Below are 26,621 nucleotides of genomic sequence, written 5' to 3'. Positions count from 1 at the left end.
CAAAACTATGTGAACTGTATTAAAAAAAAATCTCAAAATACATTATTCATTGAAAAACCTGAAACTGTCTGGACAGATTACTATAGTCTATTGAGCTTTACAAGAAAAGCCACTTCTTTCCTAAACCAGCATATGCGGGATATAATATTCTATAGGGTATATAAATCAAATCTGTAAGGTACGTACGCAGCTGTGTGTGAGTGTTGACATGCACGCCTTATGGAGGTGCAAACAGCTGTCTGCTGGCTGATGGTGTGCCTTGTAATGTCAGAATCACTCATTTATATGCACCTGGAGCAAAGATATCTCAAGCGTCTCAGTCTTATAATTCAAATCAAGCTGCCTATGTTACCATAGCCTGTAGATGTTCATTCGGGAAGGGCACAGAGAAATAAACAAGGTAACGCAGCTCGAGTGGCTCTGACATTTAACTGAATTCTAATAGAAAGTGACAGGAGATTGACATTAAATGAAATTCATACAGGGCATCTAGAACAACCAATGTGTGAGGGACAAACAAACGGGAAGAGCTGTTCACACTTGCTCACACAAACAGTGAGATGTTCTCACTTAAACAAAGAGATACAGTTTCACATGGAAATGAACATGCACACATCTTGTTCATTATTTTACAAATGAACTACACTTGAGAATATTTTGAAGATACGATTTACAGTGGATTAGGTCATCACAAATAAAGCTACATGACCTTTAAAATTTTTTAATTCCATGACATATCATGTTAATTTACACTCCTTAAAGTGACAAATTTAAACAAATTTCTCATTTCTACTTCACACAGGCCTGAGATCATAGGCTAAATTGTACTGAACTAACTGTGCATAGTGCAGGGTAGCAGAGTGCTGGATATCAGCAGATATTAGTTATGGACAGAATGAAGAAAATAACTAAAAATATTGTTTTCTGTAAATATCTTCGGATATGCATCCATGAATAAGTTGATCCTTTAATTTTAAAGTCCACCATTTGCCATGATTTAAAAAAGGACTAACATTAAACATTTACATTTACAGACAGGCTGATTGGCCTGCGGAGATGATCACAAACCATATTTTCCTGCAATGCAGCTTATAACATAATAAACATAATATTGTCTTGTTTTCATGGAGAGTAAAGTTTTTAAATGTACGGCAAAAAGCACCTGCTTATTCTGAAGCTCAGTTTTCTGACTGAATCAGTGGATCAACAGATAAAAATCTTGCAACTATTTTGGTAACAGATTAATCCTTGGCATTTTACATTCTCAAATTAGATTATTTTGCCTGCATTTCTCTGTTTTATATGATTTAAAAATAAGTATATTTTGTTCAATTAACCAACAAAAGGAGAAACAAACCCATATTTAATTTAACATGCGGATATTTTCACTACTCTCAGTATTAGACACTCAAACTGCCGATTTAGTTTTGCAAAATCGTGACAGGGTATTTTTTTTAATCTTTCATTTATATCTTTAATTTAGTCATCTACTTTCTGACAGGGATTGGATTATTTTATCAATCCCTTTATCAAAAGTCTTATTATGTTATTGAAAAAGACCTTGCCTCATTGTGGAAATGAATAACAAGCACCATTTAAATATAGCCTGAACTGAAATATTTTTTAAACTAAAAGGAAGCTCAAGAATAACACCAGATTCCAGTGTTTTCTAACCTTTGCTGGTCCCGTCTGTCACACAAATACATGTCTATCATAGGTCCAACAGCAACAATGGTGCTGGGATAAGGTCTTTGTTATAGTAAGTGTTAAACGATGTGCTGTGGAGCAGAAAGGTCACTCAGGAGCATTATCGTGTGGGTCATCTTACCCTTGAGGACTCATAAGAAGGACTGGACTCATAGGAAGGACTGGACTCGCCACCTGGGGTCCAAGATGCTTGGGTGGTCCGCTCATCCATACCTGTCAGAAACAGAGAGCACAACTCAGTCAGAAAGTCCCGATTACCCTCACAGTTCAGTGTACCCGTACCACATGTACCTGTGTCTTCACTCAAACAACACCGGTTTATTTAGTGTCCCTGTGGTTGTGTTTAACACGACATCTTCTGTTTATAACTCACTGTATATAATGACCCTTATATTTATATTTGCTTTTGTAATCTTTTTAACTATAAAAAAATGTTTCTTACACATCTGTTCTGGCATGGCTAGAACATTGGAAATGTGTGGAAAATATATGAACCTTTTTTTAACATTAAAGGCTTTGATTTCTTACAGATTTGCTGGCAAATTTTTTTTCATAATTACGAATCTGTTTTTGGGAATTTTCAGACATTTCAATTATGTAAAGAGTTTGTGTGTTTCCGCACGGAATATTTATTTTGTAAGTAGCAAAAGACAAGCACGAGAACAATCTATATAAATCTGTGTTTGTCCAATTTACATTTCTAACTTTTTTTTTGGTATAAAAGTTATTATAATCCATAATGAATTAGATTACATTAGAATATGTTTTACAGATAAAGGAAAGAGTTCACGTGTGAACTAATAATATATCCAACTAATCGTACTATAACAAATTAAATTTCTGTGTCTCTGTTTGCCTGTGAATTCCTTCCACAAGATTGACACCTAATGAACCAAATTTGGCACATAGGTACATCACACAGATATAACTTTTATCCATGTGACATGATGCTATCATGTTGCCTGGCAACCACCTACCAGGACTAAAATGACCCATGTGCAGCGTTCATGCACTTACAACACCTTATAAAAGCATTGTATAATTTTTATTTCACAACAATAATATCCTACTCAGCAAATATCGAATGTAACTGTTTTTCACATTTTCCAATGGCAATGTTTAAATCATTAACATTACAGTATAACATCTGACAATTAAATACATTATACTATATATCCATCCATCCATTCGCTTCCGCTTATCCTTTTCAGGGTCGCAGGGGGCGCTGGAGCCCATCCCAGCTGTCATAGGACGAGAGGCAGGGTACACCCTGGACAGGTCGCCAGTCTGTCGCAGGGCCAACACACAGGGACAGACAACCATTCGCACTCACATTCATTCGCACATTCGCACAATTTGGATTATCCAATTAACCTATCCCCACAAGCTGCATGTCTTTGGACGGTGGGAGGAAGCCGGAGTACCCGGAGAGAACCCACGCAAACACGGGGAGAACATGCAAACTCCACACAGAAAGACCCCGGCCTGATGTTGGAATTGAACTCAGGACCTTCTTGCTGTGCGGCAACAGTGCTAACCACCGTGCCATCGTGCTGCCCTATATTATATATAATATACTATATATAAAATATATAATATATATAATATAGTATGACTCCTATATCTACCTATTTCTTTGTCAAAACAAATCTACCACCCATATTTTTTTTAATTTTCTCAACGTGATTAAGTTTACCAGTTTGACAACAGCACAATAATAATAATGAAAAAAAAATGCACTTCTCTTTTATTCTGGCTTTTCCAGCTTGAAATGTTTTCTGTGGGGTTTTTTTTCCTTTTTCAATTTTCATTATTAAGAAATATATCTGAGTTTCGGGTGGTTGTCTGAACAAAACAAGATATTTGCATATGCTGTTCATTTTCTAATATTTTATTCAGGAAAAAAAATCTGGAGGAAAATAATTCACAGATTTACTGATGACAGTAATTAGTGAAATTAGTTCTGAGCTGCAACACTTAATGTCCGCCAAAAAACATCTTCAGCCAGCAGCTTTGGATATAACAATGACCACAAATGAGCAAAAAAGAAAAAACAAAAAGAAAAACTTAATAACCTGGGTGGGTCACATAAACAGACTCTTGTCTTGCTTACAAGTTGGAAATGCTATTTAATTACAGGTGCAAGCCTTTGGTCTGATTAACACCCAGACTGCCATGACAGCAGTGTGATTTTTACAACAAAACAAAAAGAAAAGTGACTAACTGATATCTTTAAATGTGACACATAAATATATTTTTCCTTCAAATTCTCCTCATGTACCACAAAGCAACCAGAAACTTGGTAATCCGATGTATGGCAGGCTAAACAGCTGAGCACTGAAACGTGATAAAACTCATTTTCTAAATTAAAGAAAACCTGAATGTTTCAAAACTCAAACTGATAAACAAATAAAATCAATAACGCCAACCAATCTGCAAAGCTAGAGCATCTGGCACAGCTTGAAAAACACAATATCTGATTTTTACAATCTAATTTATGTGATATAGTCAGTAACAAATATTTGATGCCTCGATTGAACATTATTGTGCTCCTGTAATAGCCAAAGTCACCACAAAGAAAACATAACTGCAACGCGGGTAAAGCATCAATATTCTCGAAGTTATTGATTGTCCCTGTTGTAATAATATCTGTCCCAGTAAAATGCAATCCCATTTGTTCATTTCCAACTTCAAATAAAGAATATCAGATTTTATAAATATTGGGTATGCTCAGAAAAAATAATACAACAAACAAAAAAAACTTTTTTTTTTACACTTTAACAGGTTTAACAAATTTAACAGATGATATGCAGCAAAGTTGGTCTAATAATCAAAAACGCTGAATTTTTCCAAGTGAAACTAACAAACAACAAGTAAAAAGCAAAAGTTAATTATGCACAGCTAAAAACAAACCTATAATCACTGATCAAAACGTGTTTGGTGGTGGTCCTCTGATTCACCAACATCTAAATACAGCTCTGCAGCCCTACATATAATGTTCAGTTTCACCTAATGAGGTTCAGTGCAGCTTACATGGAACTTTTTATGCGTCACTAAAGCTAATAATCACAAACAAAGCCCTTTGGTGTTATCGGAAATTGATGAGGATGTGGAACAATGATTACAAGATACGGAAAAAATACCCAATCTGAAATGATACTGCAGTTAGATTTTTTTTTTTTAATTTTTAGTGTCAATACTACAATTTCAGCCTCCATTCTGCCAAGAACTTCTTAGTCAGAAACCTGTTTGTCTAATTATACATTTTACCCGAAAGTCAGTGACATTTCTGTAACCAGAAATCACGCACCAGTGAGCAGCGCAACAAATAAGTTTCATCCTGACAGACATGGTGCTTTGCTGCTTGCACGGAGTAGATTCATTTCCTCTTCTTCAGTGGGCAAACTATAAAGTTAATTTGTCTCGCTTTTGTGATTTGTCGGTTTTGTCATCCACATTTGAGGCCGTGATACTCGTGTTACTAATTGAACTACTAGTGTTGGTAGTGTGATGACACGATGGTGACATGCTGTCGCCCAGCTGAGGCATTTTACACTGTGAATGTAACAATGGTCAGTGTTTGCAGTCTGGGCCACTGGTTGTCATCTTGTCTGATTACCATCTCCAAAAGGGCTCTAGGGTTCCCTCTCTTCTCGGTACACAGACAGCCACCACAATGAGATTACTCACTGATAGAAGAGGATAAAGAAAACACGCAAATACACTGGCTGGCTGCAATGTAAGCATAATGAAACATGGAGAATCAGGTTCACATTCATCGTTTTTTTAAGAAATGTTTGGTCTCCGAGTGTGTCTCAGGGTGTTTTCCACTATGTTAGACTAGAAGTTCTTTACACTGATAGAAAGGGGAGTTTAACTGGTCCACCCGACTTGAGCTAAAAGTGGGCTTTATGTGGCCCGCAGTGTCCAATGACTTTGACGTCCCTGCATTAGACTGAGCTCTTTTTTTTTTTCTGTTCTATGACTTTAAGACCTGTCCACCTCATCTGATTTTTGTTCTCCAGCTTAATTGACCAGCAAATTTGTAGGAACATCCCTAATATTCAGTATGTAGTCCATCAAACCATTATCAACAACATGTTTTCAGTAGAAGGCTCTGGGTGAAAAAGCAAGCAGTGTGGTTGTAGTGGTTGTGTTTGTAATAACATGCTGACTCCTCCTTTCTTACCATCTCTACGGCATCATTCATGAACAGCTTGCACCAAACCTAGATTCAGTTAAAAGCCAGCCAATAAAATTATTTGTGCACTTTTTGTACAAATGAAAAGATTTGAGCATTAAGTTCAATATTACTGATGCAAGAAAATTCAACAAGGCTGTGAAAGTGTCTGCTCAGCAAACTGCAGGAAAAAAATAGCCAAGCATTACAGTTTGTATTTAGAATTTCACTACTAGTGACATTTGCTGAGATAGGAATCTATATCATCTTACTCACTTGGAGAATGAATACTTTTCATCACTTGAAAACAGTTGGCAGCACAACCACACGCCAAATGTTATGCATTTATTTTACAAAAAAGAGCATTTGGTCCTGGCAGTATCTGAAATACACTTAACATAACACATGGGGCCCATAATACATAAATTGCTCCTATGGGCAAAGACAGTGACACATTTTGTATACAGTGGTCCCTCGCTATATGTTTTGCGGATTTTTTTGTGCAATTTTGCATGCTTTTTTTTTTTTGCAGTGCAATCAATCAATCTCGTACCGTGTCTCCTGTACAGTACAGAATGCATTCAGCTTGTCAAATTTACATAAATCTTCGATCGCTAGCAGTGTGACTCTGAAGTGCTGTACTGTATGTTTGTAAGTTTTCTACCCAACAAACGCACCAATGCTGACAAAACTTTTATACACCATCAAAGGCACCTGCGGGTGAAAAGTGTGAAAATTTTCATGCCTGTCTGAGAAAAGTGTATAAAATGTGTAGCCTTAAAAAAACCTATAATAGCCTTAAGCCTTAAAATCTATAATAATTGTCAAAAAATTAAGTTGGCTACTTTACGGATTTCACATATCGCAGGTTATTTTTAGAACGTATACATATATATATATGTATACACACACACACACACACACACACATATATATATATATATATATATATATATATATATATATATATATATATGTATGTATGTATGTGTGTGTGTGTGTGTTACCAGTCATTTGGGAAACCTCAAGAGCTGTAGAGTAAGTTTGAAACAGTTATGCATGTACTTTCTCATACATTCTCATATTGGGTTCTCAGTTTTGGACCCTTGGGCTATATCTATTTCCATGTGTGCATCATGGCGTTACATGAAGAGCGTTGGCAGAGGAACAGAAAAAAAAATCTAAATCAAGATGGAAAAAGCCTGCAGTAAAACTGATGGCCAACTAATAATGAGTTGCAGCTACTATATGGAAGTACACAACTGTACTAAACTGCAGGATTACAATTTGCAAAAGAACATGAAAAGAAGCTTGATGAATACTGGGTGTATAATCTTTGTCTATATGAGGCCGAGATAAATCTGTTTGACTCAGATGAGGTGTGTGGCATGAAAGTGGGCCGGACGACCACAGTAAATGAGATGCAAACAGTAACACACAAAAAGGACTGTGATGACCTGTGGCTTGTGTTTGTGTATTTGTCGAGTTATATTTTATTTCTTTGTACAGTTTTGCTTCTTATTTGGGGGGGGGGGAAGTACATTGAACTTGTGTGTAATAAAATCTTCTATATAACAAAACACTAGCTAGAAACATTATTTCCTGTCTCCAGACACAAGGTACTAGAGACTAGACGAATCTCCCATAAGTGCCCAAAGGAGACAGACAAGGTTCTGACAAAGATCTGGCCAGGTACACTCAAAAAACCAGAGCAACGCAAACATATCTTGAGCATTTCTTCAGATATTGGTGCAACACTATTATCCCACTATCCCAGTAATAAAAAGGTTGACTAACGCTCATTACGCTTCTACCATGGGGCCTTTAATGCAGTAAATGAGGGCTGTGGATCATTTGATAATCAGATCTATTTTCCAAAGGGATGTATTCACTTCTGGCAAATAGTGCAGCGTGATATAGTTTCCATGTCTGTTAGAGTAATGCTAGGGTTCACACAGGTCCGAGTGACGTAAATTTCTACATCGCAAAGATGATGAATGTGAGGCTCTGTGCAGACGTCCACATGCCTGCCAATTTTTTTGTGACCACACAGACTTGTCCATGAAGACACTACTCCACAATACACAAGTACACATGGGGCCCCTCAGGGAGAAGGTTTTTGGGCTTGATGTCTAATTGATGGTTTCTTGTATAAATGATCTTAGAGCAGCCCAGTCAAAACTATGACTGTGCCAAATGTTTTCACGCAAATCACAATAATGTGAAATAGCAACTGAAATCAGACAAATCCAACTGATTCCAACAGGGATACACAGGGTTAACATCAACCCTCCATTACTCCATATAAGCTACACTTACACCACACCTTTTTATTTACCACAATCTTTTGCACTAGCTACAAACACTGGCTACAAAACAAACATGTCCATGATTACAGCTAGAAACAGTGAATTTCAAACACGCTGTTTCCTGACATAATCGACAATCTCAAACACTATATTTCAACAAATTTAAATTAAGACCTGTTAGCCCAAAATTAGGGATGCATCTAATCGGGACAGAAATGTTGATAATATGAGGTGTGATCAAGAGGCATGAAGCACAGTTCAGGCTGTTTGCTCTGAATGTTCTCCCTCAGAAACTTCAGACTGACCCCAGAGGAAAAGAAATTCTTATGCACGACCGTGTGACTATCAAGAAAAACAAACGGCACACTCGTGGATGTGCTCCTGACCTCACTTGCCACTTTTGTTCATTGACACTGACAATTCTTTAACTGAAACATGCTCATTTGTAGATGGACACAGATTGAAAGAGAAGTTTAGGATTGCTCTCTGCACAAGTTCAAGGGTGTGTGCAGAAATCACAGAGCACACAGTGCAAGTGGTCATAGCGGGACATGCAGGAAGGAAAAATAAAAGTGGGGCTGAAAATGGTCAAGAGATGCACGTGAAGATAATCTTAAAGGGAGAGATCGGGTAAACTCAAATCAGATACGGTTTTTGATTTTCATGATCTGGTTTCCAGAACATTTTGATTACACCTCATAACATTCAGCCTTTACTCCTCCCTTTCTCGCAGGGAAAGATTACTTTTCTCTAGAACTTCTGCTCTACATCACACTGCCCTGATTCATTTGGCCAGAAAAATATTAACCACTGCAAATGTCTTATTTGGCATCTATATTAGATATGAGAGGAGCTGGAGCCTATTCATGAGGTGCAAGTCTGTCTATCACAGGGCCAACACAAAAAGACGGACAACCAAGTTATGGTTTCTCCAATTCTGCTATCAGAGATCAGCCAAACAAATATATTAAGGACTTCAAGCATCCACCGATCTAAGATAACCTGAGCCACACTCCAGCGAGTCCACATTCACAGAGCCACATCACCAGCCTTACCTTTATATTGAGAAACCTAATGATAGTAGGGACCTGATTTGTTTTGCATAATTCCTTTTAAGAAGTTTATCTGTCCCCTGGATTTTTATTTCTTTTTCAGGCGAATCTGAGATGCGGTCAGGTGTAACGGAGGTGAAGAACTGACATGGAATTACCCCCATTACAAACTAATATTTTATTTTTAGAAACAAACACGGTTATTTAACAGCAAATAAAAGATGTAGTGTTACCATAAAACAATAATTAGAGTTATTATAGTTCCAATTTAAAACTATGTGTGGAAAAACTGTTTAATTATCACACTCATATTCACACAAACAGCCAATTCAGAATCACCACTTCACCCAACACACATGTCTTTGGGCTGCGGGAGAAAGCCAGGGTACATGAAATGAACTCACACAGGGAGACTTGAGCCAGCCAGTGTATTCAAACCTAGGAGCCTTCCTGCGAGGTGACACCCTGCAGGGTATCATTCCTTCATACACGGTTGAACAATTTTAACTGGCATATGCTTACATCCTTCATGTATCTTCTCTGTAATGCATTTCTAAATCATTGAAAACCATCTTGACTTTACAGGCAAGAGTATTTATTTTTGTTAGGTGACATCAATCTGATAATTAATAACCAAATCTGATGCTTTGCACACAAAACTGACCTCAAAGTGAGGCAGCAGCAGTGACGCTCTCTTTGTAGCTACGACCGGCAATGAGACATTTCATTTTGGGATCCATCTGACTGACAAACCAACCTACAACAGCTGCTGGTCACAGTCAACAAATGTACCACTACATACCCACTAAATGAAAATTACCCATTTCACAGCAGCCCCACTCCACTGAAGAGTCAATGGCCTCATCAGATTTGCATCATCAACACAGCTGGAGGAGAGAAATGATGAATCTCCGTTAGAGCCACTTTGGCTATTTTTTCCAATCCATCTTTCTCTGACACACTTTTGAAGGGTCCTGCATGTGCCACTCTGCCTCAATTATCTGGCTATGCCCAGCTGAGATGCAATAATCCAAACCCTCATTCCCTGCAATTTCCACACTCATGACTGCACACTCACTTGCCTTAAGTTCACAATCACTTATGTAGGTGCTTCTTCCCCTACCTTGAGGATCAGAGAGACATGAGCTCTGGCTGTAGGCTAAAGGGAAGAGGGATTTACCCGCTATAGGTGTCAGTGCTGGAATATTTAAATTAGAACGTATACATGCATACATATGCAAACTAAATTTAGCCTCCTGAAATTACAATCCACTGCAGAGTCAAAGTTGTGCGGATGCTTGTTTGTTGGAAAAAAGTGGTATAGCTCATACGAGCAGTTTTTGCTACAAAAACACAAAATACTAAAGCAGACAATAAATTCCCTCTCGCTATTTAGATGTAAGACACTTTTAGTGGCTCATCTTCTCCATGATACTGCAGCGTGATATAGTTTCAGTAGTGAATTTTGCTGAAGTTCCACAGGAAATATTTAAGATGTGACTTAACAAAATTTGAAACTAAAAAACAGAAAAGCTAAAAAGCTATGGAAATCTTTCCAGAGTGTGTCTCTTACAGCAAAATATATCCTGTGACACGAAACCATAAATGGATGTAGAAATATCATGCAACTCAAAAACACTTGAGTGTAATCTCTCTGTCCTACATCTAATTATTTATCAATCAAGTTATATATCTATATAGATATATAATTTTTTAAAAACACAGTGGATCATTCAATCTCAATTCATCCAATTAAAAAAAACCACCATGACATATTTTGAGTATAATATTAACAGAAAGGTGCTCTTTGTAAAATAGTTAATTTAGATTTAGTATATGGTGTCATACCTCAGAAATATCACAGTGAAGAAATATCAGTCCCCTACCTGCAAAGTTATGGTTTCTCCAATTCTGCTATCAGAGATCAGCCAAACAAATATATTAAGGACTTCAATCCACCGATCTAAGATAACCTGAGCCACACTCCAGCGAGTCCACATTCACAGAACCACATCACCAGCCTTACCTTTATATTGAGAAACCTAATGATTGTAGGGACCTGATTTGTTTTGCATAATTCCTTTTAAGAAGTTTATCTGTCCCCTGGATTTTTATTTCTTTTTCAGGCGAATCTGAGATGCGGTCAGGTGTAACGGAGGTGAAGAACTGACATGGAATTACCCCCATTACAAACTAATATTTTATTTTTAGAAACAAACACGGTTATTTAACAGCAAACAAAGATGTATTGCAAATTAAAGAACAAAAACATCTGAAGTGTTACCATAAAACAATAATTAGAGTTATTATAGCTCCAATTTAAAACTATGTGTGGAAAAACTATTTAATTATCTAACACAAACAGTCAAACCTAGACTGTAGGGGGAATAAAAGAACTGAAACAAAGCTGCCTATTTATAAATCTGTACTTAGATAGAAATAAGCAAAAGGAGACATTAATACCTAATCTGAGCTCTTTAAATCTGCTCTAAACATAGTTCATGTCATAATAATAAAAATATCTGCAGATAGTATGTTTCTCACAAAATATTACATTTACAAATTGCAAATAAAATCTACAAAACATCTTGTAATTACACAGTCACGCCCACATAATTTTTATCATTTTTGTTTTTAACCAACAGCCCAGGTGTAGCCTTAGTTCAGTTTTGAAGAAAAAACTTGGTTACCAGAAGACACACACCGGTGCCAATGAGCTTTGAGCTGTAACTTACAATTCTCCACAGAAAAAGCACCAGGCTGGCCACAGTGTATTTAAGAGCACCTTCCTATAATAAACCACAACAGCACATAGTTATGCCTTACAGTGCACTGCATGGACAACACCAATGTTTAGTCATCCTAGTAAAAATGCTTGTTTTGCAGATAAATCAACATTAAAGAAACCTGTTTCATTTTTTGTCATCAGCTTGCTGCAGCAATGACAAAACAACCCGGCTGAAAACATCCACAATTAGAGAAACATTCACTGAGGTTTCCACCTGTGTAATCTGACACAATCAAGTGAAAAAGCTCTGCAATACATTTCCTGTCTGGCACTCCTGTAACTTGTTTCAAATCGGCTCTGACTTCTCAGGGAGCAGATAGTAGTGGTGGCGGCATGCTCAGATTTATTATTTTTTATAAAGGTATACCTAAAACACTGTCACATGAAAACCTTCAAAAATATTGACAACGCTGTTGTCAATGTGAAACTTTGTGTTATTATTACATTACATGAACATATGCGTGGGAAGCTTACCAGAAAGGTGCGACTATTTGAAAATTCTCAGAGCAATTTCACTAGAATTTCTTGCCATTTGTTTTACTGAAGAGACCACACACACACACACACACACACACACACACACACACACACACACACACACACACAGCATCATCGTTACTTGAATGATTAGGTATTATAAAAGTCAGCCCCGCAGTTCATGTGTGACAGCTCTGTTCTTGTTTCTTTGTCATTTCTCCTCAGTGTGTGTCTTTCGTTTCGCAGATAACCGATGACAACGAGGCTTTGTGGATGCACACAAGACATGCTTTCACAATACATAAAGCTCGATTGTTGACTTTCTCTAGTGGCACATCAGACAATAGATGTGCTTCGGATTCATGTCCTGTAGCGTTTATAGATATAGGAAGCGATCCAGAAACAGAAAAGCTTAACGCTAGTTATTACGACCAAACCACCTACTAACCCTAACCCAAAGAGACCAGAAATTCATGGAAAACACACTTAAATGTATGCGTATATTTGAGGGGCATCATCAATATGCTCCTGTAATCTTGCTCAATAAGAAAATGTCACACAATCCCACTAGGGATATTAACAGCATTTTCCTGAAGGAAACCTTACAGCGAATCCTTAACCACAAGCTGACAAAAGAACTGCCTAATTAAAGCATCTGACAATGCGATGAAAAAATGAATAACACTCACATTAGATCAATAAAACATTTACACCCGTCTGTGTCCTAAACCAAGCTTTGTTCTACATCTTTACTACAGCACTGCACTACAATTCCAGGTGGAGGGCTCATGTTTCAAGCACCAGATGTGAAAAGCACACACACACAGAGGAGAGAGAAGAATCACATGCAATGCTGAAAACTAAGACAGTTTTCTTCCAGTCTCCATTTATATAAATAAGTCCAAACAGAACTCAAACAAATCAGAATCAGGTAAACAACCGATCTTCAAGTGCAGAATTATGAGTCATGCGAGCAGGGATAAAGAGAGACTACGTATCAGAGGGTTTACAGAGAGGTCTTTGGGACCAGGTCCTACCTGATGCACTGAACTGACTGCTTCCAAGTGTGGTAGGCCTATTTTTCCCTCCGCTTACAGGTGGAGAGAACATCTGAAAGGAGAAACACAGAAATGCATACCTACAATTAGAGCAAGTCAGATGTGCAAAAGCAACCATTCACATAATCCAGTGCCATGACACTAAATCAAGGTTAGCCTGTGAAATCATACTACTCGATATACTAACAGGAATTGATCAATTAGTCATTATTAAGCCTGTTTAATCATCACATGTCTTGGAGCTGCATGGCAAAGCGTTTAAAAAAAACCCAACCTACCGCACTAAAGTCCAGCAGGTCACTTAGTTCCTTGTCAGTTCCGAGAGCGGCAATCCGCTGCTGGGGGTTCATCCTGGCGATCTAGAAAGCTGGAGAAGACAAAGTCCATCAGATTACATCTTTGCTGGTTTATTGAGCAGAGGGGACTAGTACCACATGAAATGACTGCCGCGGGAGGTATTTGTTATGGATGAAGAATAAAGACCATCACTGTGAAGTAAAGTTGACTATGGCTTTAACCTTCATGTGGCAAACACGGACAGAACGGGCGTATAATCACTGATGAAAGTGTGCAGAAATGTTTCTCTTTACTTGTTTTCTCTCACTGCGCTGATTAAGAGAGATGAGACCGTTAGTAGGAGCGCTCTGAATGGATGGCTCTGCTTGTTAAAGCCAGGACCTGCAGCATCGCGTTAGAGCGCCGTCAACGTGCCTCTGTTATCACTCCGAGACGTTTAAACGACCCTCTGCCCGGGCTGTCACTAACCGTGTTAATGTCAGTGGTCTGTGCGGCTTATTTTCCACGTATAACGATGGTTATCGCCTACTGTTCGCGGAGGCACCTAACGTCGCTTAGCTAAGCGGCTAACACTAGCTGCAGTCCCTAGTTCATATGGGTTGAAAATAGCTAGCGAGCTGCAGGCAGCTGCAGCGTTTTTAGTCCGTGTAGACAGCAGTACGGAGAAGACAATGCCCTCCGATAGACCGAAACGTAAATTACAGACCACTTCAAGACAGGCAACACAGATAAACAAATATTGTAAATGATAATCTCAATTTCCAGCTCCGGAATACAAAACGCAGTGATGGTCTTTCTCAACTCCCAACTTCTTTCACGGGTCCGAAAGCTTTTTGGCAAACTCCTTCTGATATTTTACCTGTTTTCCGATTAAAATCCCGACTAGGGTGATCTGGTGAAGAGTCGTTTTCTGAAAAGACGCCTCAGAACAGCGAAATGTGGGTTTAAACAGCAATTACTGGGGGAATATCCTCTATATATATCAGTTACGAGTTTCCCTTAGGCAGACATTTTTGCTTTGCAAAAGCCTCAGCACCACGATGACATTGGTTACTGTATCCCTCCGCCGAGCTCAGTGACATGATGGTCCCACACAGGGGGAGATGCTGCGGGAGTCAGCGCGAGCTGCTGTCCTGGGTCGCGCTGATGCACGACAGGTTTATCTGTGCGTTATTATCACTGACTGCTAATGCGAGTTTTAGCAGACTGTGGAGTAACACTGTTCCTCAAAATTCAGAAATAAGGGCAATGAAATGATGGGAGTCTGATTTCCCAGTTTAAATAGGTTTTTATTAAAGATTAGCCATAATTGCCATATCAGAATCAGAATACTTTATTGATCCCTGGGGGAAATTATTTATATACTCCCTCGTTATGTTGTATCCAGTTTAATCACTGTCTGTTGTCTCTGCTTGTTTGAAAATTTACCTTTAAGGATGGATGGCTTACCTACTGCAAATCAACTGTACCTACTGGGTACAAATAACCTGAACCTGAACCTTTTATCTTTATCTTTCCTGCATAAACGTAGTACATACTAGAGCATCCCACACTTCCAGATTAAAAAAAAAAACCTTCATGTTCACTGCATGTAAGATATGGTCATTTTATTTGTTATAAATTTGTAAGACAGTCTAAACCAGTGATTAAAGTAAATCAGCAGCAGAGTGGATCCTGTATTATCTGCGTTGTGTGGTAAATGATACCTTTATTTAAAATCTGTTTACCCCAATCTTTAGTTTCTAAGTAAAGTATGCCCCTGTTTTAAAATCACTTTATTCAAAGAGCAGGACTGCAGAGGTTTCACCTCAAAATTTCTGCTTTAATCAAGTTCTCATTTTTATAGATGTTTTCGGGGACTTCACTCCTTTATTTCTCAGTTAAGAGGCAGATTTATGTTTTGTTAATGCAATTAGATAAAGGTATCTGCATTTCGTGAATTACTCTTGGGTCTGCTTTTCTTTCACAGATTTAATAAGCGGATCAAAAGGTGTGTGTGTGTGTGTGTGTGTGTGTGTGTGTGTGTGTGTGTGTGTGTGTGTGTGTGTGTGTGTGTGTGTGTGTGTGTGTGTCTGATTCAGTTCTTTCCAAGAGAGAGAGTAGATGTTGACTTTTGTTTGATTTCTGAAAACTGTTACAATTGTTGTTTAAAATGTTCTTTATGTAACCTAATTATGCCAAAGCAGAACATTTTCATAAAAGTATTACTCCTTAAAATTTGTGTGTATTCTATATGTCTGAAATGATTAAAAAAATATTTCACTGGAATAACTTTTAGTAGAAGTTTGGAAAACATACATTACTTTTAAAACAAATGTGGCTGCTACATTAAAGGAAATAATTCCACGCTAATGACACATAACCAATAACAGTAATATTAGCCGTGTTCCTGTGAATTCTTTTCCAATGATCATCATGATGTAAAAATCTAGCAGACCTGTTCTGAACAACAGTCTGGGACTTTGTGACAGTTCCTTAGACCTTTCCTTTTAATGGACAGCAGGGAGCGACTCCTGTTGTTGCAACATGACTTCAGTTTGTGTAGAAGTCAGGGCTAAAACGGCCCCAGAGTTTCTTGCTCTATGACCTCTGAAAGCCTTTTCCTAATGAGTTTACGGGCTTAGTCACAGTTTCAGATCACAGTGAACAAAACATGAAGTCAGTTTTGTAAATGGTGGTCATTCTAACAATTAGAAAGGAGAATTATCCAGGGTATGTAGGGTATACTCAACACAAGTCTTCGTGGTTGGACTTTACCAACCATCTTGGTGGCTATGTCCACATATGAGGTGGGCCGGCATTGTTCATCTTCATGCTTGGGCTTGCTGATTACTTCTCCAATCACTTGATGGTAGCACACTCCAATCAGGGCTGTTTGTGTTTTCATGTTGAATTTGCAGCAAATTTTCACAAATGAATGATCATATATATTATTTAGAACAAGAAAGAGCAGCAACCCTCAAAATAAAAAACAAAGTGAAACAAAACTGAGGCAGGCTACAAGAGAAAACAAGTACAAAACACAGATCTGGTCTCTTCTAGATGTTTCCAGTTGGATAGGCAATTGAGCTTAAACTCTGAGATAATTTTGTAAGTGGGACCTGATGGGCACCGATTCTCCGTCACACTTGGGAAAGCGGTGGGTCTTTAACTGATTGACTGAGGCCACTGAATCCTACACACTGGTCCTTTAACACAAAATTAGCACCTCTTTAACCTGAACTCAAAGAGCAGATGTTTAAATCAAGAGTTAGCATTGTTTCTGTTTGACAGGTTGAGTTTGAGTGAGAAGGCAGTTAGGTGTGGGTGTTCACGGTTGATTGAAACTGTTATGACTGAAAAGGGAACAAGTTTGCAACAGAATTTTCATAGAGTGCAAAGCCGTGCAAGGGTGAGATCCCACACTCGCCCCTGCGTGTGGTGTACCTAAATCTGTCTCATTCAGCCAGAATCAAAGCTCTACAAGAGACATGCTCCTAGTTGCCTAAACAAGAACAAAATCTCCCAACTCAACATTAGTTTTTAAAGTTTAAGCACTTCATCTCGCAAACCGTAAACTTAAAAGCAGTATGTAAACAGCTACAAATCACCAACGGAACGAGGTGTCATAAAAGCCATGTGTGAACCTCATGAGGAGCAAAGAGGGGTGTGCATCACCAGGGCTTTCCCCTCCCATCTTATCCAGATGTTTTATTGAATGGGGCCTGTTCCACCTAAACTTCAGCTTCAGTAAACTTTGTCCCAGAACCACCCACACACTTCTGGCACTGTTCTCACTGATTCATGTAAAAAACTAAATAGACATGAGAGGCTGGGAAAGGAGGCCCACCAGGATATGGGAGGACAAATGTTTATTCCTTTGTTGCTGTGATTGTGCAGACTCCCTTTGGCTACATTCCGCACTGATATCTTGTGTTGCAAATTAAAATTAATATCTAGTCTTTATATCAGTGTTTATAATTTAAGTTTTAAGACTGTTTATTTGTTCTAGGGAAATAAAAACAGAGATACAAACTTCTCTTTAGACAGTAATCTGGCTGCTTCTTTTCTTTGAGAGATGTGAGTGGTCGTGTGCGGCATGACTTGCTGTGACACATAAAAGCTCAGTGTTGGTGCTGTGGGTTTCTAATTTCTACTCATTCTTATAAGAGGTTTTAAATGTGTGGGAAGGAGAGAAGCAGTCGACCTCCAAAGCAAGCTCATTTAAAAGCCACACACATAGGTGTGTTTTTTCTATATAGCACACGTGATGCACCGTAGCGCATACAATGTAAATATGTAAGTTTTAGTGCATCATCTGAGCAGTACTGCTTTAGATTAGGACATAACATTGCAGCTGCAATAGCATGCACAAGTTTTTTTAGATTGTAGAGCGTAGAGAGCTACCATCAGGGAAAAGAAGAGCAATGGAACAGATGTCATGGCTCCTGTAGAGCCCTGATCCCAACATCATAAAGTTAAGCTAAGATTAAGATGCTGACAGCCAGTTTCCCAGATATAGATTAAGTCTAGTCCTAAACTCAAAGAAAATGTCAATGAAGTTTTGGAAAGAATGTGTGCAGGTGCAGGCTCGAGGTCTTCATTTTTTCTGTCAAATCAGCCTCATTTTAGTCGTGGTGCCTAAAACATTTGCGCTGAACTGTTTAAGGGTGCATCCCAGCAAACAAAAACATCTCAATACTGCTGCATGTGAACACTGGTGAAGGCTGCACATTTATTCTGAAGTCACATCTGGCACCAGCTTAGACAGGGTGACTTATGGGGTGCAGTGTAATGATAAATATTAGAGGCTTCACATTCTTCATCACTTGCTGACAAGTGGCCGACAACAAGCTGACCCCCGTGTTCACTGGATCGCTTTGATAAAGAGAAAGACCCGTATTTTTGCTCATTTCTAATCAGCACTAAACCTGTACCGTGGATTCCCTCGTCTCTCACTCTGAGACAGATTTTGACAAACCGCAATATGAATGTAAAGCCTGCGACACAACGATCTTAAAATGATAAAACACAGTCACTGATGTGACAGCAGGGCAGTTATTATTCTTATTAAACACACGTATTACAAGCTAATTAACAAAAATATGTCAAGTCATTACATGTTTAGACCAAGTGAACCATTTGTTACATCTGGCACAGGCTGCTGATCATTACACGGGTACAGGGCTGAGTTTTTTTATGAAGCCCCCCTGAATTAATTTGAGAACATCCACACTGTGTCAGTCACCTGCTTCACTGCCATTCATTTTCTACTCAGTTACCCCATTAAAGTAAGTAGATTTATTGATAAGCAATTGGACATAAAGGATCCAAGCAAACAGAGCACAATGAACTCAGAAGATTGTAGACGAGAGATGATTTCCACATTGTGTAACTGAACATAGTGCCTCATATGATTTATTACCACCTGAAACACCGCTGAACCTACTTAATGATGGAAACTGCAGGGCTAAATTATCAACTTGTTGAAAAAAAAATACTTTATTTGAATATAAATGTATATTGAAGTAAAACCAAAATGTCTAGAAAACATGAGTTAAAAACATGTTTTCTCATTGAGGATCCACTGAGAGCGCTCCTACCTTACATTATTAATTGCAGGCTGCCACCTGTTGGACAAACACAGATCACCCTGAACTTCCGATACAATTTTATTTATAAAGCACATTTAAAACAACATTTACCAAAGTGCTGTACTTTAACACAGACACCACAGACGCATGCACAGATACAATAACAATCAAAAAATAAAATGTCTGAAATGCTGTCATTTTGTTAAAATGTAAAGTGTTACATTTTAACCGGGCAAGTAAAATGTACTTGATTGGTGCACATTCGGTTTATACCAAGGATATTTTTCTTAATGATTAACTATTTACATAAATAAACAAATTATTATTCTTTGTTTATTGAAGGCAAAGAATCACAGTTTTGAGAGCAGCCACACAATAATAAACATAGCTAAAAGCCTAAATATCTACAACTCTCGCTCAGGGTTCAAGCCAAGCAATGAAACTGAGGCGTACTTTACAAATCTGCAAGAAGGGGGAAGTGGAACTCAATCCACAGTTTACAGGGCTCGTCCTGAGAAAGTTCAGTCCCTTCGATTCTTCAGTCTAGTCTTCAGGACAGAGGGGAGTTACTGGTTAGCAGATGTCAGTGACCTCTAATGAACATAGTCAAAGGAGCTTGGAAGGAAAGCGTCTGGACTTCTTTAAGTTGCTTGAAGAAGTTTCACCTCTCATCTGAGAAGCTTCTTCAGTTCTAAGGTCAAATGGTGGAGAGTCCCAGATATAAACCCAGTTTCACACCTTGGCTCAGGCGATTAGAGGATCATCAGGGGGTCCTTTTGTCCCTCTGTGGGGGGTCACTCCCACTAGGTTTATATCTGGGACTCTCCACCATTTGACCTTAGAACTGAAGAAGCTTCTCGGATGAGAGGTGAAACGTCTTCAAGCAACTTAAAGAAGTCCAGACGCTTTCCTTGCAAGCTCCTTTGACTACGATGACCTGGATGACTGAGAACCTTCACAGACATCTAATGAACATAAGGTGTTGAGAGGTCAGAAGGCTTTAAAAACATGCAATAAAATCCTGAAGGCAAGAGTGAAGGCAGGCCAGGAAAGGGGCGATACGCTCCAAGTTACAGGTTCTAGTAAGCAGGCAAGCAGCAGCATTTTGACCCAATTCGAGGAGTGAAAGTTAGCATAACTCACACAAACATAAAGGGCATTACAGTAGTCAAGGGGAATTGCAATAAAACCATGTATAACATTCTCAAAATTACAATAAGAGTAGAAGGACTTGACCTTAGAAAGATGCCTCATTTGCTAAAAACCTTAATACAGGATTAATCTGTTTATTTTCACACCGAGGTTATTTTTGAGCACTACTAGGTCATGACCTCAGTCCTGCTTTTCATTAAAGCTTAAAATAATTTAAGGGCATCCAGGCTATGATGTCACCGCCTATAACCTAAGTACCTCACCCAACAGGAGAAAGGTTCACAAGATAAGGTGATAAAATATTGTTTTGTTTTTAATTTCAAATATGTCGCAACCATTTAAAGCAAACATCAAATAAGTTAAAAGAATTTACCATTATCGTTATAGAGATATTTCAGGCATTGTGAGCAAACGTGCTCATATGGCATTTTTGTGCCATCTTAAACACATAGTGCATGTACACGAGGGTACGATATATCACAGGGCTCTTGCTAGTGTTAGGTCAGTGTAACAATAAAACTCAAAGGAAGGTTTCAGTTCAGTTCTTTTTTATTTCAAACATATACATTCACCAACGTTTCATAAAATCATTCCATACAGTTGTTTGAAAAGGAGTAGGCAGAAGTATATACTTATTTAGCCCTACCCCCTCAGGTTTACATCCTCATCATCTAAATTTGAACAACAAAAACGTATACAATGCCTTCAACTTAGAACATAACATCTCAAAACAATATTTTCACATCCCTCCAATTCCTTCCTACATGATCTAACCTAGCTGAGGCAAATGCATGCCTGTTTATCTGAACACATCGTAGAAGCATGTTAGAGGCTGATGTCACTGTTTTGCTATGTGCTACTGCCAGAAAAACCCCACCCCTGTTCTCTGCTGTCCCCATTTTGTTGGTTTTGAAAACACGAGGGCACACATGAGAAGACAAAGTAACCTTCTAGCTTTACTGAGGCCAGAAGACAGTCACTGAACAAGCTTGTGTCAAGCTAATTGGCAGGATCAGAGGAAAGGATTTGTTATCATCGAGGGTATCTGATCAGAATGAAAGAGAATACAGCTATCAACACTAAAAGGCAAACAAAAACACTATTAGGCTTCAAGTCTTTAACTTCCAACTTAGTTAAGGATAAATAAAGTTATTAGTTAAACCAACTTAATCTGTAGAAGTGGAAAGAGTGGGAAAGAGCCGAGTTCCTAAATAATGGAAATGAATGTGTTTATACAGTATTATTGTCTTTGACTTGAGTGTTGAGTATGAGGGGTTATGGATTTCTGTTTTAGTTTGTTTTTTGTTTTTCACGATTGTTCTTTTCCTTTAGCATTTATTACATCCTCTGCATATCCACTAGTTCATGTTCCTAGGTTATATTGTAGTCGAGTCCATGTGCCTTGGTTATGTAATATTTATTTGTCATCTTTTGCGATCCCTTTCCGTTTCCCCATTCATGTCGCTGTTTCTGTCTGGTCTCTCTGTACAGTCTCCATGGTTTCATCCAAGTCTCCATCTTGATGTTTGGTGTTCTCATGTTTTGATTACTCCCCGTTTTATTTTGATTGCCCCTCGTCTCTTGTGCACTGTGTTAAGTCTTCTTCCTTTGTCTTGTTTTACTCCAATTAGTTTCAGCTGTGTTCCCATCTGTCCAATAATCTGGTTGGTGTGTATGTATTGTCTGAGTGTCCCTCTGACCTTTGTTACTTCTTCCGTCATGCCTTGTGCTCTCTCACCTTGCTTCATGTTTAATGAGGTTGAATCTTTCCGTCTTTATTTGAACCTGCACAGCATTTCTATTCCTTGTCCCCTATCTCAAATATCCCAATATGTGGTCTACAGAGTGGTCAGCGCTGTGAGGTCTACGCAAGTCTTCTACTCTGTACAACAGACCTGAAGAGATGCAGAAAGTGGTTAAAGCTCATTCACGACCTCAAATTTGATGAAAGGTGGTATTTCATAATTTCCCCACTTGAACTATTCCCTTTAAAATTCTCAAGTCTATTTTGATATTGTCTTCCTTATTTGGGAGAGCAAGAACACCCGAACACATCTGAGTCAGAAGGTGGCACGTGCATGTGGGATGCTATGGTAAATAAATGCATTTGGAGGCTTCAGAAATTGTAAAATAAATAAATAAAAATAGAAGTGTTGTGTGCTATGATTGGTGCAAACCAGTTATCAATACTTCAGACCCTGAAAAAGTCAGTTTTCAAAGAAATTTTTTATGAATATATATGAAGAAGTTAAGGATTGTCACCCGTATTCTACTCATTCACTTTCAGAAAAGTTCATATTAATTTAAGCAACTTTTGAATTTCTACCTTGTCAAGTTTAATAGTGTAAAAGTTCAGAGAGAGCTGAATACCAGCAAGCATTCTCCAAATACCTCCAGTGATTAGTCCTGTTAAACGATCTTGCAGGTTTTGTGAACTGCTGTGGAAGACGTTTAACATGATGACATCATAGCTGACATTATAGCCAAAGAGCCAGATGAGTATTGGAGGGGGGTAAAAGAATATTTGTTTTAATAGTTTTTATTGCACCAGTCCTTAAGGCACATCACACTGTAAGGTAAATCCCCAGCAGTTTTTTCACTTCCTACACTATTTGTCATTCAGAAAATAATTGTATTAAACATACCTTTCTAACCTACTGCCCTGAATGAGCCTGATAATTCAGGTTAAGCTTTAAATATACTAAGAGTCATTAAAAGCTTAATAAGTACTCCGGTAACATTTTTCATACACAAAAATAAATATAACAGAACAATTAAGTAATGAAAAAGGGTTTAAAAGCTTTTTTTCACGTGAGTAGTCTTGCAAGACCAAGGTGTCGGGTCTATATGGTGCTATGCTAATCCTAACCTTAATGCCACAGGCAAGCAGGGATCACGTGACTGGCATGCTGACTTACAATGAATGCTGCTGTGTGTGTGTGTGTGATGTGATTGATATCCATGCTTGTAACTGCTACATTTAAACTTAACCTGAATTAGACTTCTTAGACCAGAGTTCTCCTGGGCAGTGGGTCTCAAAAATGAAAAATATTGAAAGGTAGGTAGGTCAACAAAAGCTTTTTCAAAGGAATATATCTTGAAAAGTGAAGCTAAAACCTCAGAGAGAGGACTATGTTTTTCCAAACTATGAACCATTCAATTTTGAGGCAAACTGGGGACCCACATTGATTTAGGATGGAGTGACCCACAGGCCCATGAATGCCACCTCTGGGAGACATTTCCTGGAATCATCCTTCTTACAACTCTTTCCATTCCTTGTTTTTTGGAGGCATCTTTACACACTTCTTAAAATAGGCTGAACATCTGGACCTCCATTTCATGGAGGATAAAACTTCTCTTGAAGTTCAAGAGGTATGCCTGCACCTGAAACAAAGAAAATAACTGTTTTTAATTGCTTTATAAAAACAAAACAAAAACAAAAAACCCAACAACTGTACTTTAAACTCTGACTGCCTCCACTCTAAATTAATGATAATATATACAGATGCAATAGAAATGCTCTAATAATGGTATTAGGCTCAGTCTAACAGTTTAAAGTCAGCTGCCTTAATATCCAGAAATGGAAAAGTTGGGCTACTTTTTCCTTTTCTAAGTAATTTGCTTCTGGAAGGTTAGTAGTTCTAGTTCTTGTTTGTCTTTCCTGCCGGGTCATCACCAGTGTAAATTATCTGCCTCCATCTAACCCCTCCTTTGCCTTCTCCTCTGCAACAACAACCCTCTACATGTCCTCCTTCATCCATGAACATTCTCTATGGTCTTCCTCTTTTCCTCCTACCTGGCAGCGCCATCTTCACCGTCCAACATTTTCACCATCCCTCCTCTGCACATGTTTAAACCTCTGTCCCTCTGCTACACTCATTTCTAATGCTGTCCATCTTGGTTACTCACAATAAAACTCTTAAAATCTTTAACTCTGTACGATCCTGTCTGACACTCTTCACCCCCAGAACACCTTTGACGTACTCATCCACCCAGCCTCTACACCAGAGAATGGTTAGTTGTTTGCAGATCCAAATGGAGAATGCAGGAGGGGGAAGGTTAAGAAAGCAACGATAGAAAAAATAAAACATTAAGGCAGAATCATGAAAATAAGCAGAAACTGACACTAAAGCTTAAACTTTTTAAAATGTGGCAAACAAGAAAAAAACAATAACAAGCAAACAGAATATGAAATAATAGCAAGAATTCAAAGTTTATAACAGAAAACCCAAGGACTGTGACTTTACCTTACAGCATGGTAGAACAGTCAAGTCCACATCCCAACACTCTTCACCTTGCTTCCCTTCCGCCTGGTCTCCTGCAGAAACAATATATCTGCCTTCCTCCTGTCCATCATATCAGCTAGCTAATTTTAAACACCCTACTCTCACCTCCGTATACCTACCTTTCCTTCTCTCTTGTTGCCTCTTCCCCATAGCTTATGTGGTTAGAAAAATACATGGAGTACACCAAAGGTGGAGGATTCTTTGTGATGTAGAAGCAAATTTTATTTTGGGTCTGCATTTTCAGAGGCAAGATATGAAGACTCATATGTACGTTTAATATTGGTACTCCTTCACCAAAGGAGTAAAAACGAGAAGGAACAACACAACGCCACCAAAATAAGAGTAAACACCAGCACAGTAGCCCTTCCCACATTCAAGGGTTGCAGAGAAAAAAGTTTTAAGAGCGATGCTGAAGTTGCCTGCTTTCTGCTTGAAAGCTAAGTTAACAAGTCAGTGCAAGTGTTGTAGCAGATATGAAGTTTAATGGGTAATTTCTCAAAACAAAAAAAAAACAAAAAAAAGTCTTACAGCCATACAACAATGTGGGGGAGAAAGGGACCATCAGGTTATGCCAAAGAAAAACAACAAGAAAACATCGAAGAAGAAAAAAAAGTCTTAGTCCTCAGCTTACAAAATAAGCTCAAACATTACATGGGTGGCAACAACCTTCTTACCTGGTGTGTTTAACAGAAAACAGCCTACATGAGGAAATGTACAGGGTCCCCCAGACTTTAGACAAACAAAAGAAATGCACCAGAGCAGCTCAACACATGTGCCAAGCAACCCTAACCAAGGAGAAAAGAGCCCCCTCTAGCCACAGGTGAGTTTCCTTTTATAAGGGTGTCCTCACTCCCGGTTGGTCCATTCAAAGCCTCCTCCCTCTAATTAGGTGGAGATTCCCAAAATGACACCAGCCTGCAGTCTACCTTGGGAAATGGCTAGCAAAAGGAGAGGGAGAAAACAGGCAGTCTGCAGACACGTAACAGTTTTTTAAACATCTTTCATCCTGTGATGCTAGGATTCTGCGGGAGGGGTAAGAAAATAGAATTCAGTTGTTTGCAATCTCCTTACATTTGGCAGTAAGATTTTCCACAGTGTACCTTTAAAATTTTTGTAAAGTTTGTAATGAAGACCAACATGGATCAGTTATTTATATCATTAACCTTTTCCTTGCCCCTACTAATATACTAATCACAGATGAACACAGACATTTCCCTGCTGCAGTAGTTTTACTTACTACGTACTCTATTCATTATAATCAGAGACACTTTCATTCTCTGGGCTCTGTATTCTGGACAGGTGGGAGATGGATTTAACTGAGCCAGAGCAAATTTAATTGTACGTAGAATTCAGTTTTATTTATACTCTGCCAAATTACAGTATAAGTCATCAGAGGACAGCTTACAGTGCTACAGAGAGAAACTGAAGAAGTCCCTTGAGCTGTGGTGAGGGGAGAGCAAAGACTGAAATGAGGACCTTGATCTGAGAGTAGAATCTGCTGCCATGATGATAAATCTGCATCCCCTGATTTGAAAAGTGACACACAAGAGATTAGCACTGATGATCCCCAGTGGATATTGTCTACATTAAATTAAAATAAATGCTAAAAAATAAGAGGAATATAAATGTAAATGTGAACAGTTGTGTTTTCTGTCATTTCTGTCATTTCTGGATTCTCACAATGGTGGATATGAATATTAAACACGGCTGTAGTTTCAGATAACGAGGTCAGTACATGTATG

The 26,621-nt window shown here is 38.4% G+C and overlaps 1 protein-coding gene across 5 annotated transcripts in view; it reads right to left on the bottom strand.

Annotated features, from left to right (window-relative positions):
* tcf12 (transcription factor 12) overlaps positions 1 to 14,900 on the bottom strand; it is a 96,383-nt gene extending 81,483 nt beyond the window's left edge. For 4 of the 5 annotated variants that reach the window (XM_085401563.1, XM_085401579.1, XM_085401570.1 and 1 more), the window contains exons 1-4: positions 14,728 to 14,900; positions 13,850 to 13,938; positions 13,551 to 13,623; positions 1,829 to 1,920 (exon numbers count right to left, since the gene is read on the bottom strand). In XM_085401563.1, the coding sequence (XP_085257689.1) occupies positions 1,829 to 1,920; positions 13,551 to 13,623; positions 13,850 to 13,921 (237 nt within the window). In that variant the 5' untranslated portion in view covers positions 13,922 to 13,938; positions 14,728 to 14,900. The remainder of the gene's footprint in view (positions 1 to 1,828; positions 1,921 to 13,550; positions 13,624 to 13,849; positions 13,939 to 14,727) is intronic. The other variant, XM_085401594.1, reaches the window with a different exon arrangement.
* Positions 14,901 to 26,621: the final 11,721 nt, after the last annotated feature.

The sequence above is a fragment of the Rhamphochromis longiceps genome, linkage group LG1, assembly GCF_057381845.1.
Source record: "Rhamphochromis longiceps isolate RC_006_pf linkage group LG1, R_longiceps_female_GT1.1, whole genome shotgun sequence".
Taxonomy (NCBI): Eukaryota; Metazoa; Chordata; class Actinopteri; order Cichliformes; family Cichlidae; genus Rhamphochromis; species Rhamphochromis longiceps.
The sequence above is the reverse complement of the archived record's forward strand: the minus strand, read 5'-3'. Positions and strand labels throughout refer to the sequence as shown.